Source organism: Ailuropoda melanoleuca, chromosome 1 (genome assembly GCF_002007445.2).
Source record: "Ailuropoda melanoleuca isolate Jingjing chromosome 1, ASM200744v2, whole genome shotgun sequence".
Taxonomy (NCBI): Eukaryota; Metazoa; Chordata; class Mammalia; order Carnivora; family Ursidae; genus Ailuropoda; species Ailuropoda melanoleuca.
This window is the reverse complement of record NC_048218.1, coordinates 100275418-100297665: the sequence shown is the minus strand read 5'-3', so window position 1 is coordinate 100297665 and position 22248 is coordinate 100275418. Positions and strand designations below refer to the sequence as shown.

Here is a 22248-nt window from a genome sequence, read left to right as displayed (position 1 = left end):
TTCTTAGGACTCACAAACTTGAACTCTACTAACAGTTACTAAATACATAAAGATTTATTCCTTACCAATAAGCTTTGATGTTGTGACAATCTCTATCAATCAGGTATAATATGACAACTTTAGTTCTTTAATTAATTCATGCTTAGGACAAATTAGGAAGCTCATAATTCATTCACATAAAGTTAACATATTAATACATGAGAAAATAAAAGTTAATTTAAGGAAATTTTACAGTGTTAACAAATTTCATGAAAACGTGACATGGAAAATTATAAAAATGCACTTACTTTTTTCATCAGCTTTGTCTTTTATTGCTATGGTATCATTACTCAGAGATACAGTCTGTGCATTCAGAATATCTGTTCTCATTCCAGGAAATTTTGGAGAAGAAATGAAGCGGCCTTCATAAGAATATAAATAGATACCACTACCATCTACAAGAAGAAAATGCCTAAAAAAAAAAAAAGAATAAAAATACATTCTCAAATAGAAGCTTACTATATTTTAATTTTTATATTAGAGAATAGTTCATTCTTTGGAAAAATCTAAATCTAATTTTTTTCTTTTGAAAATTTATGACATTGCAAAAAACAATTCAAACAATAAAGGGAAAGCAAAAGATCTCTTGCAATCCTATCTCTATAGAGATAACTTAGGGCAAAGTATGGATATATTATAATTTCATTATATTAATTCATTCCCAATAGACATTTATTTCAAATTATTCATTGTTTTAAAGAGTGTCTAGTATATACACATCTCTGTATGTTTACCTTACGTATCTCCTTAGGATAACTTCTAGAAATGCAATAATTAGATCAAAGGGCATATACTTTGAANTTAAAGAGTGTCTAGTATATACACATCTCTATATGTTTACCTTACGTATCTCCTTAGGATAACTTCTAGAAATGCAATAATTAGATCAAAGGGCATATACTTTGAAAATTTTAATATATATTGTTAAACTGCCCTTTCAAAGGTTGTAATAATTTACACTCATATTGGAGTGCCTGTTTCCTCAATGCTGAACACAGTATTACGTTTTAAAATCTTATGTTCAAAACTGTAATATCCTTGATTCAGAACTATTTCTTGATTCAGGAATTGCTAAGTGTTCTTTCTTGCCATGGAAACAAATATACACATTTGAATTAAATTAATACTTGAGTACTGGTGTGTAGTTTAATTAAAGGGTTTGGCCTTTACACATTAGTGTATGAAAACAATATTTACTAATGTTGACAAAATGACATATCATATTAATATATATTTTTTTCTTTGTTTCAATACTAAAACCTTTTTCTCTCCTTTTTTTTTTATAATTAATCTTATTTTATTATATTATGTTAATCACCATACAGTACATCCCCTGATTCTGATGTAAAGTTTGATGCTTCATTAGTTGCTAAAACCTTTTTCTCTCCTAAACAAGACACTATAAGCTTTTAACCTCCTTGTGAGTAACACTGTGTTTCAAAGGGCAAACATCTCTAAATGAAGAAATAGGACAAGCATTAGACAGTAAGTAAATTATTCTTTAATTGCCTAATCAGTTATACCATTAACATATGCCTTTACTAAGAGCATACTCAATACACTTATAAGTAATGTATAAATAAATAAATTTATTTGGCACTGTTCAAGTAAAAAGAATTTCAGAAATATGGTTTTTTAGGGGTGGCTGGGTGGCACAGCGGTTGGGCTTCTGCCTTCAGCTCAGGGCCTGATCCCAGGGTCCTGGGATTGAGCCCCACATCAGGCTCTTCTGCTGGGAGCCTGCTTCTTCCTCTCCCACTCCCCCTGCTTGTGTTCCCTCTCTCGCTGGCTGTCCCTCTGTCAAATAAATAAATAAAATCTCTAAAAAAAAAAAAAAGAAATGTGGTTTTTTAGATAGCTGACATCTTACCTTTTAAGTGGCAAAGATGTCTTTTTGTATTAAAAATTTATGATATTACTGGGGCGCCTGGGTGGCACAGCGGTTGGGCATCTGCCTTCGGCTCAGGGCGTGATCCCGGCGTTATGGGANGAAATGTGGTTTTTTCGATAGCTGACATCTTACCTTTTAAGTGGCAAAGATGCCTTTTTGTATTAAAAATTTATGGTATTACTGGGGCGCCTGGGTGGCACAGCGGTTGGGCATCTGCCTTTGGCTCAGGGCGTGATCCCGGCGTTATGGGATCGAGCCCCACATCAGGTTCCTCTGCTATGAGCCCTGCTTCTTCCTCTCCCACTCCCTCTGCTTGTGTTCCCTCTCTCACTGGCTGTCTCTATCTCTGTCGAATAAATAAATAAAAATCTTAAAAATTTATGATATTACAAAATAATATATTTCAATTTCACTAAACAGATGACACAAAATTTGACACAATTTGCTCGCTCCCTCAAGGTCATGAATATGCTGAGCACCCTCTTCAGTAACTGTTTAACTGACAGCTTTGGTACTCATGAGACTGTTGGTGCGTCAGTATAATTAAGCTATTCAGCTATACAGTTCTGTGCTTTTCGTTTCCTCTATGCTGCCTTGCCAGGCAGTCACTTTTCTTCTTGTCCTTGTGCCAGCCTCTCACAGCCCACCAGCATTCCTCTTCTGGTTTGCTATTTATAAAAGGTTTGGGTTGGAAAACCTGATAACAACACTATTAAGAGATTGCCTAGGTGGTGAGTAAAGAAATGAGGAATAAAATACAAGGTTTTAGTGCAAAGATTTCACGGGTAGCTATTTTAGGCAATTGCTGATTATATTTTCAAACTTTATTCCTGGTTTTGTTGGGTTGTAGCTTTCTAAGACTGACCTCTGATTCAGTAGGATATCACTGCACTTGATAGACTGATGATAGTTTTCATGGAAAGTGTGGGTTCTTGAGGACTAGCTATTCCCACTTTACTCCAGTTTGTTGGCCTGGAGTTTCATCATCCTGTATACACCAAAGGTGTGGGTAAAGAATATTATTTTTCAAACTTCAGATCACAACCATGTAGTGGCTCATAAAACCAGCATGTTTCAAATATTTAAAACCAAAAACAAGAACAGAACAGAATAAAAAATAAGGGCCCTGAGGTCAAAATGATCTCATAGTAACTCCACCGTTTTTTTTTTTTAAGATTTTATTTATTTATTTGAGAGAGAGAGAGAAAAGAGGACATGAGAGAGGGGAGGAAAGATGGAAAGGGAGAAGCAGACTCCCCAATGAATGCAGAGCCAAACCTGGGGCTTGATCCCAGAACCTTAAGATCATGACCTGAGCTGAAGTCAGAAGCTTAACTTTAGACTGAGCTACCCAGGTGCTCCAATTTGCCCGTTTCCCTCTCATTCTCTCAGATCACTACTTTGATATTTACTTGTAATAAATTTAGTCTCATCATTCTTAATAAATTAATACCTTTTATATTTCTTGATTTAAATTTTTAGTAAATACTGAGACATATAACCTATATATAACCCTCAAGGACTTTTTAAGAGTGTAGAAAGGAGTGCCTAGGTGGCTTAGTCAGTTACACATCCAACTCTGTAACTCAGCTCAGGTCTTGATCTCAGGGTCATGAGTTCAAGCTCCGCATTGGGCTCCACACTGGACATGTAGCCTACTTAAAAAAAAAAAAAGGTGGTAGAGAAATTCTGAGACCAAGTTTTAGAACCACTAAACTAACAGCTTATTCTTACTTTTTTCCTTTAAAATAAAAAGAAACAGATTGATTCCAAATGAGTAATGTACCATTCTGAAAGGGGCATGCTTTAAACAGTGCTTTACTGCAATCTAAAATATTTTAATCCCATATTCAATAGTCAAACATGATAAACAAATACCTTTCTGCCTGCAGAATTAAACTAACAGTTCCTTCTTTGAGATCATATATAAGTGGTGTATTCCAGTTCTTCGTACTAAAAGATTTAAAAAAATGGATATTTATTAACATTCAAAATACCAAATAACTTTAAAAAAATAGATAAGTATTCATTTTAAATAGTGTCATCAGTCTCACTGTAACTGTATATATTTCTATTATAGCACTAGGCACATTGTTCTGAAATCATTCACTTACATGTCTGTATCCCTGACTAGAAATCAAACTCTGTGTAAGTGACAAGTATTCCACAGTAAACGTCAACAAATGTCTATTCTAGGTATCACAATATGTGAATTGAGGAACCCTAAGTACAAGTTCTGTCATTTATTAGCTCTGTGATTTGGGCAAGTCATCTGATGTTTCTCATCTGATAAATAGTAGCAGTATGGCATAGTGAAGAAAGGACACATTTTTGGCTAGACAGATCAGGATTAGCGACCTGGTTTCCCCACCTGTCGGCCATATGATTTTAATAAGCCTAACCTCCTAAGCATCAGTTTCCTTATTTGTAAAATGGAGATGATGGCGACTCATGTAAAGTGTCTAGCTAACTCCTATATGTTATATAGGAGATACTGAACAAACAGAAACTATAATAACAATAATGTTACGAACATGAGCATTTTTCCTACAAGTCTCCCAATGTCACTGTTGGTCCGAATGAAGATTTCTGTGAAGCATTCTGTAAACTGTAAAACACTATATAAATGTAAGCTATGACCATGCTTATTGAATAAACAAATAAGTGAACAAATAACTCCTTTGGTTTCTATAGTGTAATACGATTCAAAGATAGGAAAGGGGAAGAAAACATTTAGAAACTGAAAACTCACCCCAAATCATCAAAATTTCAGTTTAAAATGTTTTATGACTCTCGTATATTCTGAATTCTTCTCAATTATTTTCATGAAACCAATTCTTTAAATCAGATTAAATCTCATATTCAGATCCAAAAAGTGCAGGAAGCAAGTGGGCACACTGGCGGGAAATTAATACTGGCTAATGCAAAGAGTCTGACACCCATTTCAATAAGTAAATGCACACATAGAGCAATGAATAAACTACTATTAATTAGTAAGCCTGGTGTTCACAGGTACGATAAAGATACGTGCTTTGTATTTTAGAATGCTTCATTTATGTAGTCATTAGAAGTAACCTTCGTTCTTTGATAGGAATAGTGATTGTGAAGTTTTTTAAATGTCCCCTTGCAAAATATCTGATATTTATGACAACCGGGATATATATACCTGCCATGGAAATATAAACTCCCTAAACCACATTGGAGAAAAGAGCAAGGGTATTTTTCTATACAATTATTTGAAAAACCAAATGAAAATTTAACATAGAATACTTATATATTATTTACTTTTTCTGGAACTTCTGTTCATATAAACTATATTGCTTACATGCTAGTTTTTAAAACTATATATTTATTACTGAAAAAGGAGTAACAGTTATTAAGAACTAGGAGTCAAATCCCAGCTCTTCCTTTAGTAAGGAAGTTTAGTAATTCGACCTAGGGTGAGTTACTTACTCTGTGTGTCCTTTAGTTTCTTCATCTTGTAAAATGGTAATAATAATAGTACTCAACACACAGGGTAAAGTAGACCAAGACCATAACAGACAATGTAATAGTGCTCGATAAACGATGGCTGTTGTTATCTAAAATACTGGTAGGTTTGTTGGGGCCCGTGGCTGGCTTTGTTGGTAGAGGATGCGACTCCTGATCTCAGAGTTGTGAGTTTGAGCCCCATGTTGGCTGTAGAGACTACTTAAAATTAAATCTTTAATACATAAATAAATAAAAACACTAGTAGGTTTTTTAATTTGATGAAATATATTTTGGTGATGATAGGTCTCAGCACTATCTCATTCCCACTACTGCTCCCTGGTATTTCACTTTAATAAATATTTTGTACCTTAATAAATGTCTTGACAAGAGAGGGGAGGCAAGACTAAACCAGAAAAGAAGAAGAGCAATCTTATATTTTGCCACATATTAACTAGTATGTGAAAAGTAGAGTGACCAAAAAAATTAAATCACAGCTGCTAAACTTTTGGTAAGTATTTTAAAAAACAACTTCTCTAATACAAGTAACACATGATACTAATCCTATGGATTCAAACATTATGTCATTGCCACTAAAGCTAGCAGAATAAACCCATCATCTGGGGTGGTTAATAGCCCTACCTTTCTTCAAACAAACCCTAAACTGAAGAGATCTTCTCTATTTTTCCTCAACTCCATGAAAATTAATTATTCAAATGACTATGTGCACTAAGTGATTGTGAAATTTCTTCACATTCTAAACTCCCTCCCTTATATAGCAACTCTTTAACTTGGTATCTTTCTTGGCTTTTCCCAGAGTCTTACTGTTGCTCCTTCTCTTTCATATAAGAAAAAAATTTCACTTAAATTGAGCCACCTGTTTCTTTATTCCCTCTCCTCTGCTTCTTCCATTTAATTCTTGGCTGCTGTCCTAAGTTGCAGATTCTGATTAGTTGCAGATTTATACATAGTGAGTGAGAATTTTTGATATATAGTTGTAGTAAGTGTTACTGTTAATCAAATTGGGTACCTCTGCGTTGTGTTTTACTGGGCTTAGGAATCCAAGATACCACTATACTTTGTTTTTTGATTCATTTATTCATCCAAGAATACTTTTTTTATTAAGTACCTACTACATGTGGAATACAGTGCTGGGTACTGGGTGTACAGTTGTGAAGAAGACATATATAGTCCTTACCTTCAATTTTATATTTAATGATTAAACTATAACCACGTGATGTTACAAATATAAGCACAGAATGTAAAAAACAATCCTTAACTATTCACAACTCTTGAAAGTAACATAGTGGTTACTTGAGTTTTCTGGATAGTTGAGAAGTCAACCGGTGGCATGCTTAGAGCCACCTTGTACCAAGTGGTGTATTTTCAGGAATTTTGCAAGCCAACTTTTAAATAGAGCTATTATCTAAAATTAAATTATATAAACTTATAATTAAGCAAATTATATTCAAAACAAAGATAATACTCCAAACCTATTATTTCCAGGTGATTCTATTACATTTTACTATTATCTATGCACTTGAGATTATTTACATCTGTTGTACCTATATGGTGCCAATTCTATATAATGCTTTGCTACTGTGCATCTCTGTTCAATTCTGCCTTCCACATCATATTGGTATCTTGAAATCAGGCTTGACAGAGTATTTACATTATGGAAATAGGCAAACACTGCAAATCAGGTTGGTTGGTTTGTTTCCAGAAAGCCAGCTCAAAATTAATCAGCACATATTGAGTTACACTTTGAAAAATACCAAGTATGTTTGTTTTAGACACAAGTTTCTTGAATGTACTGAATTATTCCCTGCTTTCTAATACAAAGTAGATTGAATATATTTTCTTTCATCATTTCTGGGCAACTCTGGATTTTCAATATGAACATCCATGATTACCCTAGGCTATAACACTGAGCCTGAATACCTCCTTGTGTCTTTACTGAACATCTTTCAGCCTGTTGTCGGGCTGCTAGCTGTCCCCTCTCTTCCAGTGGTTAGGTGGGTCCTTTTCTCATCATTTATCAACTGCTCCTCTGGGCTCTGAAATCAAGTCCTACTAAAGTCCTTAGAACTGTGAGTAAAGTAAGAGTAAACACTATCTCAGAGAAAGCATTTTCTATTTTAAAAATGATTATTAACCTCTGATGCACAAACTTTGTTAGATTTATTTTCACTGCTTATAGCTCATTTTAAATCACTTCTTGGTTGGGAGTAAGTTCAGGATAAGTGAGGTTTTAAGAAAATTAAGTTTAGAACCAAGCCATGTTGATAGGAAAGCTTGAAAATAAATTTCCTCATCACAGACAAAACTCTGAATTTTTAAGAAATGCAAGATGCTTACGAGAACACATAACATTGAAGAGACGTTGAAACAACTAAGTGTGCATAGTTCAAAGATGCTTTAATGACTCTATCACGGAATTCCAGTAAATCCACGGCATCATTAAGAACATTACGAACCTAAACAAGGAAAAATGAAATACCAACAAACAACATTAAAATACATCAGAATTTTAATTAGGTAAGTTAGCAAGATTTTGAAGCATAAAATTCAATGCACTCTGGATTACCTAATCATATAAAAAAGAATTCAGTAGGAACTAGGCATAAGATGACATATTTGGGTATAAAAATCAACCAACAAAAGAAAGACACAAAAAACTCTTAGAAATGTAGATTTCTAACCTGAAAGCCAATCTGAATGAGGTAGCAATGGAGAAGTAAGGTGGAAAATGCTATAACATTGAGATATAGTAAAAAATATATATATGGCATATAGGAGATGGAAAGAGACTATATGATTTCTGCCCAAACAGTAAAAATATCTCTTTTTAGGGCTAGGTTTTACTTTAAAATTTAAGTTCTAAAAAAAAGATAAACATAATTTAAAAAATCAAAATGGAGTGGGAGGTATTAGTAACGACAGCAACTGCACAGTGAAGAAGTGAGGCGCACAGAGCGACACAAATATTTCCATATGTTAAAACATAGAGATAACATTTAAGGAAGCTAAGTACCAACTAACAAATAAAAATTTTACTTATGATAGTCAAATCGTTTTAAAAGTAACAGAATACAGTTAGCAAGGATTTTAACACTTGGCAGTATCTGCTAACAAACTTGAAGTTGATGGACAATCTGCAACAAATTAAGAAAAATGTTGAGCAAGTTAAATTTATCTAATCTCTTGTCAATACCAGAATGGGTAGGACACTGTAGTAACAGGTGAAAGTAGAGGAAAAAGAGATTAATTGTACCTAGAAGTTAGCATTTCTTTAAATTCCCCTCAAAATGTTATCATCTTTCAAAATATAATGTGACAATTACAGAAAGAGTATGGGAAAAAAGATAAAGTCAAACTTCGTTTAAGTACTTCTTCAAAGCACTTATACCTATTAGGCATATTACATGTTTTTTTATTTTTTATTTTTTTATTTTTTTTTAAGATTTTATTTATTTGACAGAAAGAGACACAGAGAGAGAGGGAACACAAGCAGGGGGAGGGGCAGAGGGAGAAGGAGAAACAGACTCCCCCACTGAGCAGGGAGCCTGATGTGGGACTCAATCCCAGGACCCTGGAATCATGACCTGAGCCGAAGGCAGATGCTTAACGACTGAGCCACCCAGGTGCCCCTACATTTTTATTACCTGCTCTTCAACTCCCATCCCCATGAAACTACCACCATGATGGAGATGGCAGAATTACATATACCTATTTTCCTTGACCCCGGCTGTTACTATATACTATTGGTAATAGTAAAAGACTGGAAATAGCCCAAATGTCCATCAGTAAGTGATAAACTGAACAAACTATGGTGTATTCACAAAGTGGAATACTATACAGCTCTAAAAAGAAATAAGATCTATAGAGTGATCTCCCCGATATAATATAAGGTGAAAAATGCAAGATGCAAAACAATATGTATAGTATAACACCTTTTATCTAATAAAGGGAAGAATATGAAGATATATGGATTTGGGTTTTTTTAATATATACTTTAATCGGTATATAAACAATTAGGTAAGCTTATGGAGAAGCTGACCAAGATACATATATCGGGAGATATAAGTATCCACCTAAATTTTCTATACTTCATTTTTTACAGAATATGTATTCAAGTTGTTTACTGTATAATTTCTCATGTGCCATTTTAGAAGTCCTTTATTGTGAAGACCACTCTTTTGTCTGGTGACAAATAGCAGCCAGCCACACTGTCAGTGATTATTCTGGACCTCCACATCGGATAAATTCAATTTCTTCTTGAGCTACAGGTTTCCTTCTGCATTTCTGAGGTAATATTTTTATTATTTCTGCAGCGTCTGGTGGACCCTGATGTATCAGCAAATCTGGTGATTTTTACTTCCCTTAGAATGCTGTGAAATTGAAGAAGAGTGAGATGGGTCCTGATGATCTGGAAACTTCTGATACTTTGGGTTTAGGATTGTCTCTTCTGTCAGAGTACCATATTAATGGAATATGTGGCTTGACTACCTGAACAGCCCTGCTGGCAGATGCCATCTTGCGGTCCATCATGACCCTGAGATGGGGCAGCTTCTGGGATGCTTGATAGGCACAGAAATAACAGGAGTCCTGGGCAGTTGGGGGTGGACCCTGCCTATGATATATGGATTTGTTTATGTGACAAAAACAAAACAAGCAATCTAAAACAGTATTCAGTAACATATTATCAGAATAATATTGGTATTGGTATTTTAAACTATATTTTGGGATATAGTTTAATATATATATATATTATATATATATATATATATGTATTTATATGTAAGATAGATAGATCGATAAGCCAAAGATGGGACCATTTGAGCATTAAAGAGAATAATGACTGCAATGGACTGAAACACACCAAAAATGTTAAAATCTGCAAGTTTATAATGATAACATCATCAACAGCAACAACAAAACTCATTGGGAAATCAACTAATTATTTGAAAATTGGTAAATATAGAAAATACTTCAGAATTGTCTCACCTTCAGAGTAACCAAATGGTTGAAAAGGCGGTGTGTTACGGAAGAACTTTAGCTAATAAATGCGGAAGGAGTGGTAGAATTACAAGATTACCAATCCCAATGAAACAGGGTTCTAGACAAGTATTATCAATGGCTGCTAAAAATATTAAAGTAAAAGCTTAATGAGCTCTTCAGACTTTTTTCATGATTGATGAATCAAGACTTACAATACCTAAACATATTGACTAACCATAACATCACTAAAAGAGAGATAAGCAGACATATGTGTCTCTTGATGTGATGCAATAGGAAGTCCACAGCACTACCTACCAAGTGTCCTTTAAACTTATCAAGGCTCTAAATCGAATAACCAGTCTACAGGAAATACAGGGGCTAGATAAACATGTTAAATGGAATCATACCATAGGGATGCAAATGGGAAAATGTGAAAAATTCAGCAGAACCAAACACCTGGTTTCTTAAGCAAATAAGAAGGAGGAGAAATCGTTTCAGATTTAAAAAGACGGAAGAGACAAATTAACTAAAAGCAATGTGAAACTTTGTTTCCTGACATAAACAAACCAACTATATAAATATATATTTAGAAAATAACTGGAGAAGTGGAACCTGTTATCATACAAAGATATATTTAGGAAACAACTAGAGAAACGTGAAATGCTACTATGGGTATGTTAAAATAAAGTTTCATCTTTCAGACACTTTTTGAAAGTCGTCATACAAAACAGCAATGCTGGACTATGTTAAAGAAAAAAGACACTGATATGTTCGTATCACTCTTCAGTGAGTAGGGGAAATGACTGCAAAAGGGGGAGCAGTCCGAGGTGGGTGCTTTAAAGGGCTGGCGGTGTTTAGGGAAGAAGAAATTATTGTGGCCTGAAATCAGCAAAGAGGGATAAGGACGACATCCAGCCAGTCTCCAGACCCAGTAATACTTGGCATAAAGACGAAAAACACTTCTACTTGAGAAGTCTGTAGAAGAAACATTGCTCTCTGGAATCAGCCAATTTTTACTTGAAACAAAAATGTGAAGAGTGCTTTCAGTGAGAAGGGTCTTCAAAGTTATGGATGTAGCTGCACACTGTATACTACACAACTCCAGGCCTAAGTGCATGGGTCCCCTGGGACTATCAAGCAGGCCACAACGGCGGTGGCAACTATGCAACCCTCTCCTTAAATCCAAGGCTTTTTGAGATCTTTCATGGAGGGGAGAAGACCACTAACTACCTTATAGATCCCCGTGTTCTGATTTTAAAGAGACCTAGGTCAGGCCACTCATCTCACTTTAAGTACTTCTAGTTCCATTAGCCAGCAGAGCCACTCTCCTCACTGCCTTTGTCTCCTTGCTACTGGACCAGGATTCACTCCACGCTCTCCATTTTTGTTCCATTTCAGCTCCACAGAGATGTTTACCTTGTTTTTGAGTCCAGATAAGTCTTTTGATTTTAATTTTTTTAAAGATTTTATTTATTTATTTGCCAGAGAGATAGAGGGCACAAGCAGAGGGAGCTGCGGGCAGAGGCAGACAGAGAAGCAGGCTCCCCGCTGAGCAGGGAGCCCAATGCGGCACTTGATCCCAGGACCCTGGGATCATGACTTGAGCTGAAAGCAGACACTTAACCAACTGAGCCACCCAGTTGCTCACCCATCCTGAGATAAGTCTTTATAAAAATACATATGTTTCATATATTATTGATCTCTTTGGAGCCATAGGTATGTCTCTTTCTTCCAAGTGTGAACATAATGACACCATCTTCACCAGAAGTCTAGGCCCCCAGAGACTTCTTTAAAGGCCCAAAATACCATCCTCTCTTAAAAACATTTTAAAGCTAATGGACTGGAATGAAAGTTTTTAAAGGAGGTTATTTGATAGTTTCTTTATAGCAACATGATACACAGTGAAACAAACTGGCTGTTAATACAAATTTGGGGGAATTCAATATTTAAGAGTAAGATTGTATAAGCCTCTGCCACTATTCAATTATAAACAGATTTCTTAAAATTCATATTTGCCTAAAGCTTCCCATGGGGGAACTCCCTTTTTTGTGAATCTAGAACACTGGAACTAAAAAGGAATAAAACATCTCAGCCATAATAACAAAACTAAAGATAATCTGAAAATTGTGGTTATAATTTCAAAACTATGATGAATCCCACATCAGAAATGTCCTATGCTGAATTTTTTTAAAGATTTATTTACTTATTTATTACTTATTATTTATTACTTTATTTACTTATTTGAGAGAGGGTGGCAGGGCTCGATCCCACAGCCCCGAGATGGCAAATGACCTGAGGCAAAATCAAGAGTCAGACACCCAACCAACTAAGCCACCCAGGTACACCATTGTGCCGAATTTTAAAATGCACCCATTTACTCTGTTCAATTTAGGACACTTCCAAGATTAACCTCTTGATACTTGTATCACCTAATACTTTTACCTGATCACAATATTTAGACTCCTCAGATTGACTTAAGTCCAAAAATTCTGTTCCCACATTTCAAAAATACTCATTTAATCCTATACATAGATATAATCATAACAATACTTAACCATTTATTTTTGTTTTACATATATCATCTCATTTAATCCTCAAAATCACTCTATTATTAATTTTTATCTTTACAAAAGATAAAGTGACTAAAACTCAATCTTGCATTATGGCAACTATTAGAAGCCAAGGTTGTGCCCCTTGCTAAACTGAGAGTAGCTGGAGAAAGAAAAAAGTAAAGAGGAGACCTGAGAAATGCTTCACCTCCTTCACCAGTACCCTCTCTCTTCTAGGCATTTCTTCCTAACAAAGACATCAACAATCTCTTTCAGAAAGGATCATCCACTAAGATTCAGCCTGAAGGCAAGGGCCAGAGGAAGAAAACTTCCCACTCCAGGTTACTGTACACAGAAAAGCTGAGGTCCAGGGAGACAGGTAAGGCAATGAAGCCTACTGCCAGATAGTAACTGCTAGGTCCAGCTCTGTTACTTAACAATTCGGACTCAACATGATCTCTGGTTTCTGAATTAATAAAATACAAACCAGCCAACAGTCTACTACGTTTCTAAGGAAATTGTGAAACTCTAAACCAGGCAAACAACAAAAAAAATGTGATTATTCAGTCCCTATAACAATCCATGGCCCCACCTTACAACAAAACTAAGTGCTGCTTAATGTACAGTGCCCAGAAAGGGAATTCTCCCAAGTGGGAGATCTTCCCAGAAAAGCACACCAGAGTTGCCAAATTAACCAAGCAACTAACTCTACTGCAAAGAAAAAGAGTTCTCGGTTTATTCCTGGCCAGCTGGATTTTAGCTATGGACCCAGTAATCACAGTGTGCTGTTTTCCCTCTCCTCTATTCCAAATCGTCACAGACATCCTGTTTTCCCTTCACCACTGTAGGTTAGCAATATGGGGGGAGGGAGAAGAAAAAGTAAAATTCATATTTATTTATAGTTTTCAGACCAGAGATTTAGAACTGGATGAAATAAGTGGATGAGTCTAAGTTATCCTCTTTTAGGGAGGAATGGGCTGGTTTTCAATTGCATACAGAATAGCTGCATTAGTTATGTAAAGTGGCTGGTAAAGCTTAGTGATCTCCACATCCTGTTATTCACATCCGCCTATATGTCTTTCCACTTGTGTGTGGATTGGATCTAGTAGCCTGCTTTTAGTGAACAGAATCTGATAAAAATGATGAGGTATCATTTCTGAGTTCAGGTTATAAAAAACCGTGACTTATGTCTTGCTCACACTCCCTCTGGCCCTTCTCACTTGCTTGCTCTGATAAAGCAAGCTGCCAAGTTGTGAGCTGCCCTTTGGAAAGGCTACATATAAGGAACTGAAGTTGGTCTCCAGTCAACAGTCAACAAGAAACTGAGTCCCTCAGTTCAGCAGATCATCATAAACAGAATCCTGCCAACAACCATGTCAGTGAGCTTAGAAGCAAATCTTCCCCTGGTTGAGCCTTCAGATGTGTCTAAAACCCTGGCCAACACCTTGATTGTAGCCTTGTGAGAGACTCTAAGCTAGAAATCCTATTCTAAACCATGCCTAGATTCCTGACCCACAGAAACTGAGAAATAACAAATGTTGCTGTCTTAAGCCACTAAATTTTAGAGTGATATGTTATGCAACAATAGATAACTAGTACAGTATGGTCGCTAAACAGCCAAAAGATAAACCATACTGGATATATGTTAGTTTTTGTCTTCCCAGAATCAAATGCTCTTTTCTGGTAAACATGCCTTGGTTTTCCTTTGGGGAACCATTCTCTCCATTATTCTCAATAACCAAGAGGTTTAGATGGGGTTGACTCATCCTCCCCCACAACTAAATACACTCAATCTAAACTTGACACATGAGACCTGACGCTGAGGCTTCTGTTGCAATCACTGTGGGGAGTAAAGCACTCTTCTTCTTGGACTTGAGGTTGATAGATGTAAGCCTGGAACTATCAAGGCCATAAATGAGGGAGAGGTTTTGTAAAAATAAAGCCAACACAAAGAAAAGGAAAGTCAAGGAAGAAAAAATGATGGAATCCTGTTGACATTTAAGCCTCTGAATCCAACAATGCCTCGTCTATTTCTTGACTTCACATGAAGAAATAAGTTTCTTTCTTCATTGTTTACCTTAAATTAATTTGAGATGAATTTATGAGAAAAAAAAAGGGGGGCGCCTGGGTGGCACAGCGGTTAAGCGTCTGCCTTCGGCTCAGGGCGTGATCCCGGCGATAATGGGATCAAGCCCCACATCAGGCTCCTCCGCTGTGAGCCTGCTTCTTCTTCTCCCACTCCCCCTGCTTGTGTTTCCTCTCTCGCTGGCTGTCTCTATCTCTGTCGAATAAATAAATAAAATCTTAAAAAAAAAAAAAAAAGGGATTTTCAACATACTAATCTAGGAGGTTCCATGAGAACAGGGACCAAATTTGTTTTCATCGCAACTACATTTCCCATTGCCTAGCCCAATGCGTGGCAAGAAGGAATCACTCAATAAATATCTATTGAATATGTGAATGAAAATATTCTAAGAAAAAACACTGAATAGGCCCAACTTAGCAAAAATGCAATGCAAATGTTTTATAATCACTGAGAGAGTAAAACAAAACACCTTTAAAAAAATTAAAATAGTGTTCTAGTTCTAAAACTTTGAAAGATTATTTAGAAACATTATTTTAAGTATAAAAACAATTTTGGATTAGATAAGTCACTTAAGCACCTCCACTGTTCATTTTATCTCATGTAAAAATCCTCTAATCTCTAGGATGACTCCTTTTTATTTTGGAAGAAAAACTCCTCTTTCTAGATATATTCTCGTCTTGGGGCATTTTTGAAATTAAGGTTAGAATTTATTTTAGCAGTACTAAATCAGCTAGTTCCCCATGCACTATCTGAATAAAAGAACCATGTCCCCAGATCAATTGATTAGAACTCACAATGCAGGGCGCCTGGGAGGCTCAGTCGGTAAAGTGTCTGCCTTCAGCTCAGGTCATGATCTTGGGGTCCTAGGATTGAGCCTGTCAGGCTTCCCTGTTCAGTGGGGAGTCTGCTTCTCCCTCTCCCTCTGCCCCTCCCCCTGGCTTATGCTCTCTTGTGCGCTCTCTCTTTCTCTCTCTCCCTCAAATGAACAAATAAAATCTTTAAAAAAAAAAAAAAGAACTCAAAATGCATTCTTTGTCATAGGCACAGTACTATAAATAATGTTTTGGTTTCCAGGTTAATTAACAGAAATATCTATTTATACATAATATCATCTAGATCCCAAAACTAATGTACAGGTAATACGGAAAACAGAGGGGCATGTCCAACCATACCACAGGGGTACAATCACTAAAGTCCAGACTGTGGGAAACTCTGCTGGACAATTTGGTTTCTTCAACAAATAAACTGCAGGGGGTAAAAACAGAGATTGAAGGGGAATCTATAGATTAAGAGATTTAAAAGACATGTCAACCAATTGCAACATGTAAACCATTTTGGATCCTAATTCAAACAAACTTTAAAAAATGTGACATGTAGGAAACAAGTGAAAATTTGAAGACTTCCTGGATATTTGATAATATTAAGGAATTATTATTTTTAAGGTACAATAATGGTACCTTACTGTGGTTATGTTAAAAGAGTCCTTATCTTTTAGCTGTATATTGAAAATTTTACAGATAAAATATGATATCTGAATTGGCTTCAAAATAATTGGGGAAGGAGGAAGGTATGAATATGGATGGGGCAGGCTTGATCCCAGGTCAATGGTTAGGGTTGGGTGATGACTACCTAGAGATTCATTATACTCTTCTGTCTACTTCTGAATAGGTATTAAATTCTCCATACTAAAAAGTTAAAAAATTTAAAAATAAGTAAAGAGAACAAAGAAAAACTATAATGTATCTAATTATTATGAATCTAGTGATCATATTATCCAAATTAAAAAATCTGGATACTTAGGCTAAAGAATATTTGAATAGGCCTAGAAATTACAAGATATATGCTTCCAAATAATTACAATACTCTGAATTCTGAATATGAAGTCAGAGGCAACTGATAGAGAGAGGAAGAAGCGTTGGAAGGTACAGTTCCCCTTCCTCTGGCACAGAGTTTGCCACTGTAAGGCCTCTTCCTCCTACCTTTTGTCAACTAACTTTTAAAATACCTGTTGAACATTTATTATACGTAAGACACTGGGCTTGAGTGAAACACAGCACGGTGCCCTCAAGAAGCTTACAATTGCATAGATAACCCCTCTTGCTGCGGTCCTCAGACCTGAACATTTCCACCTACCTCCCCTGCCACATTCCAACCTTCCTCTCTTGTTTTACTCCAAAAGTACCTATTTTTCTCTCGCTAACTCCCGGTAAGAACTTCCTACCATTTTCCCACTTCGGCTTGCCTTAGGTAATTCTTAAAAGGAGAAACAAATTTTTTTTTAATCAGGTTAAATCAGCTTCTACAATTATAAATAAATAAAATAATGTAACCCTGACAGTGACTAGCAGGCTAGGCCTGCCATGAGGTCAACCCCAAAAGTTAGATCTAACTCATCACAGCTTCTTCCCTCCTTCCTGGAATATCCAGGAATATGAATCCACATATTGCCGAACTGCTTTGAGTTTCATCATCCCTGCCTCAACCCCACAACCACGGTAGCTGTGGGCACTTGGGTTCTGTATCAGTGACAGGTTCTTATCTTAGGTCATGAAGAAGTCACTAATGGCATAGTTAAAATATTTCTGATACGCCTGAACTTTTATAAACTTGATTTAAATATAATTAGTGAAGATCATTCCATATTCTTAGTGAGCTAATGTGAAGGAAGCAGGGTTCATCAGCCATGAACATAATCATACCTGCATGGTTCTTCGTTTAGTTAATGTTACTTGAAAATTTTTCCACTCCCAACGTTGCTCCACCACGTGTGCAAAAACAACGTGTCCATTTCCACAGGCTCCAGCGATCTGAGTGCCATCAATTGACCATGCAATGTTAAATATGCTGCCAGTGTTGGGCTTTTCTAAAGCATATGACCACTGAAGGAGAAAGAATGAGAGAAAAATCGATAAACTGAAAAAAAAAATTTAAAGAAGTTTTAAACTAAGCATACTTTAACATTTTAAGATGATTTTTTAAAAGAATGTGTCTTTATCCTAGAATTGATATTTTTCATAATAAAATGATTGTGTGCTGAACAGAAGATACGGATGTAATTTTTAAAGTACACAGTAGAATATGATAGAAATGTATAAAATCTCTCAAGCACTGCAAAACACCCATACCATTTCCATTCACATCATTAGTAATGATACTGAAGGGGTAAATACTAAGATTCCGTAGAAGAAAAAAAAAAGATACCTTACTATTAATTCTTAAGGATTTCTATAGTCCCTGCATCTAAAAGATTGGTTATAATATTCCAATAATGTCACTAAATATTGAAACTAAAATACACAATATAACTAAGACATCTGATATACATTTTAAATCATGAGAGCATAGTTTAATTGATCTTTTTTTCTTGTTTTTTTTTCATAATATAGTAAATATAACCTCTTCTAGAGTCTACCTATGTTTTTGAGAAAGTTATCTAAAGGTATCAATAAGGATGAACTGGGACAAAAGAGATGTGTGTGTGTGTGTGTGTGTGTGTGTGAATAAGAGAGTAAGAAGAAGCCTTTTAAAAGATGCTATTACATGCATTTTCTTTCATTTTTCAGATGCAACATATGTATTTGCTAAAAGGATGATTTATTTATTTGACTAAATTAATATACATTCTCTTTCCATTCTTCCAAACTTACAGCCTACAAAGTAAGTCTTGATTTTTTTGTTGTTGATTTTGTGGTTGCTCTTGGGTGGGTATTTATTTTGTTGCCCGTTATTGTTGTTTCAAATATGTTCATTGTTAGCTACGGGCTCACTGACAAAAAATGTGGAGAAAATGGAAAAAATATAGAAAAAGATTCATTAATTCATACTACTATCAAAAAAGACTTTAAATTCTCAATAAAGTTCATATACACAATAAAAATGCTGAATGACCCTTACCACTCACTGACACTTTTTTTCAATTCCCTTCCACTATCCTTTAAACTTCTACCTGTTGTTTAAGTAAAAGGCCTATAGGACACCTGGGTGGCTCAGTTGGTTAAGCAATGCCTTTGGCGCAGGTCATGATGCCGGAGTCCCAGGATCCAGTCCTGCATCAGGCTCCCTGCTCGGCAGTTCTCCCTCTGACCCTCCCCCATCTCATTCTCTCTCTCTCAAATAAATACATAAAAACTTTAGAAAAAATAAAAATAAAAGGCCTATAAAAAAAGTTGTCAAGGAGGAGGTAATGAACAAGCTTTCGCTTCATCAGCAGCATGAAACTGTTAGAAATTTCCTTTTCTGAAATTAAGAAGAGCAAGTTCAAAAAAAGAATATATATAATAGTTGAAGTCATCTTTTTAAAAATAAGACAAAGAACATCAAGGATACAAACAATGTGCTTCTGGCAATAAACTGAAATTAACTCATTTGTGTTTGACAAACAGAATTATGAAATACTGCATGACTACTATTTTACATAAAAATTAAGTGGTTGGTATAGGCAAATGAGACTTTATTGTCAATATACAATACTTAACAGATTGGACTAGGCTTATGGCACATCTGTCGTTCTAAATCTAGTCTATTCTCATGGTGTAGATGCAACAGAGATCTTATTTTAAAACCACAGATTCATATTTTAAAACTATTTGCTTTTTTTTTTTTTGAGAGAGAGAGTGTGTGTGAGAACAGGGAGTGGGGGTGGCAGAGAGGGGTAGAGGGAGAGAAAGAATCTTAAGCAGGCTCCATGCCCAATGTGGTGCCTGACACAGGACTTGACTCACGACCCTGAGATCATGACCTGAGCCGAAATCAAGAGTTGGATGCTTAACCAACTGAGCCACCCAGGTGGCCCTTAAACCTATTTCCTTTAAAGTATGATCTTAAAATACCCAAAGAACCAAATCAGCCAGAAAGACACATCTTACTAAAATTAAACATAGAAAAATGTATCTAAGAATTCCTGGATGCCTGATCCTAGCTAAGAGGAGAAACTGGAAAGAAATGTTTAGATAATACTGTCATCACTCTATATTTCTCTGATTTTTTTCAGTCTGTAAGTTTCATCAAAAATGAAGTCTGCAACATGTAACTTATCCATAAAACAAACTTCAAAGAATGTAACAGTGCCATGATATTAAAGTTATATTAAATTTTTACATTTTTACTTAAAATTAAGAAGTGATTCCTTTTACATGACTCTAGTTTCAAAAAAAAAAATGCAAGCACAAGCAAATCAGAGAATGGGTCTTTAATAGTTATGAAATTTGGGGGGTGGAGTTGGGAGATAAGGTTATTTTGTCCAGTCTGTAAATTTAATAATTATTGTTAAGTCAAAAAGATCTATTTATCATCTGTGCTTTAAACAGACTTTTATGGGCGCCTGAGTGGCTCAGTCAGTTAAGCGTCATTAAGTGTCCTATTCTTTTTTTTTTTTTTAAGATTTTATTTATTTATTTGACAGAGATAGAGACAGCCAGCGAGAGAGGGAACACAAGCAGGGGGAGTGGGAGAGGAAGAAGCAGGCTCATAGCAGAGGAGCCTGATGTGGGGCTCGATCCCACAACGCCGGGATCACGCCCTGAGCCGAAGGCAGATGCTTTACCACTGTGCCACCCAGGCGCCCCAAGTGTCCTATTCTTGATTTCAGCTCAGGTCATGGTCTCAGGATGATGGGATTGAGCCCCCCATTGTGTTCCCCACTCAGCAGGGAGTCTGCTTAAGACTCTCTCTCTCCTTCTCCCTCTGCCCCCAACCCTGCTGCTGTGCTCTCTCAAATAAACAAATAAACATTTAAAAATAAATAAAGATTTTTAACATTCTAAATCTCTTCTCTTCCCCAAGTATGCCAAGGATTATTCATGTTTGCATTTCAAACTCTAGAAAGAAATGAAGCAGCCTCCCTCAATGTAATTTAGTGATATTCGTAGTAAGAACCATGAGAACTAATTTTTAAATAACCCTCTCACTTAACACTTATCTCTTGCTTTACCCCAACTATCCCTTACTTTAGGATATGCCCAGGCCAGCAGCACCCATATTGCCTGTGATCTTGTTAGAAATGCAAATTAATGGGCCCAACTCCATCCTATTGAACGTGATCCTCTGGGGGTACAAGGGCCAGAAAACTTTTAATGAGCTCTTCCGGGGATTCTTAAGCACGGAAATGTTAAGACACTGGTTCTTAACTCTGGTTGCACATTAGAATCGCCTGGGATGCTTTATAAAAAAATACCAAAACCCAGGAATCCAATCAATTAAATCCAGAAATTCTTGGGATGGGATCTGAGTATATTTTTTAAAGTTCTCTATGTGATTTTAACATACAGCCACTGTTCTACAAGAAAAGCAAAATCTGTAATTTGGTTTAAGACTATCATTAACAACTGGCTCACTGTTAGTACCCTGCCAATTCATCTGCCAACTCTTGAGAAAATTACATGACCTGTGTCTTAGCCTCTAATCCAGCACCTCACAGTTATGTGTAACTTGGTTTCTTACATTTGTTACCAAGTCCAAGCTTGTTCTGCTCACCACATTACAGGCCAGTTAAATTGAGAGGCTAGGTGTTAGGGCAAGGAGAGTGACTTTGTTTGGAAAGTCAGCAAATCAAGGAGATGGGAGGGCTATTGTCCCAAAGAACCATCTCCCCACAGCATGAGATCTGACCTTCTGTTATGTTAGGAAGAGGGGGAGGTGGGAAAGGAGTGGAGTCAAAAGATGATTGACATCTGTAGACATCTGAGAAACATCACGTAACCTCTTCATCCTTGATCTTTAGGTATAGAAATCTGGTCATGTATTTTCTGTAAATCTTAATCACAGCATAGTCATTTCTGTATATACTTCCTCATCTCCTTGGGTGAGGTAGATTTTGGGTAAAAAGCAGTTTTCACAAACCTTATCCATAACATGCCTGAGTGCAGGGCTAAGCAGAACTTTCTAAGCTAGGGAAATCGAAGCAATAAGGAGTCAGACATGCTAAGTTTCTCCTTGTTACACATTCATCAATCTAATTTTTCCTCTTTCACTTTTTATTATTAGACTTTCAAACAAACTAAAGTAGGAAGAGTAACATAAAGCACTGGTTTTCAAACTTTAGTGTGCATTGGAATTACCTAGAGGGATTGTTAACATAAATTACTGGGCCCACTCCAGTTTCTCTGATACAGTAGATATAGGGTGGCTGGGCCAAAACATGTTAGATGACACCATGAGACTGCAGATGGCAAAATCCAGACTGTGGGAAACTACAGGACATGACCCAGTTTCTTCAA

At 36.1% G+C, this 22248-nt stretch overlaps 1 protein-coding gene and 1 pseudogene across 9 annotated transcripts in view; both read right to left on the bottom strand.

The window, feature by feature from the left end:
* Window positions 1-22248, bottom strand: part of IFT80 (intraflagellar transport 80) — a 123146-nt gene that overhangs the window by 31944 nt on the left and 68954 nt on the right. For all 9 annotated transcript variants that reach the window (XM_034663717.1, XM_034663725.1, XM_034663704.1 and 6 more), the window contains 4 exons: window positions 17734-17913; window positions 7757-7875; window positions 3809-3883; window positions 288-451 (listed from right to left, as the gene is read on the bottom strand). In XM_034663717.1, the coding sequence (XP_034519608.1) occupies window positions 288-451; window positions 3809-3883; window positions 7757-7875; window positions 17734-17913 (538 nt within the window). The remainder of the gene's footprint in view (window positions 1-287; window positions 452-3808; window positions 3884-7756; window positions 7876-17733; window positions 17914-22248) is intronic.
* Window positions 8935-11914, bottom strand: LOC117802935 (annotated as a pseudogene).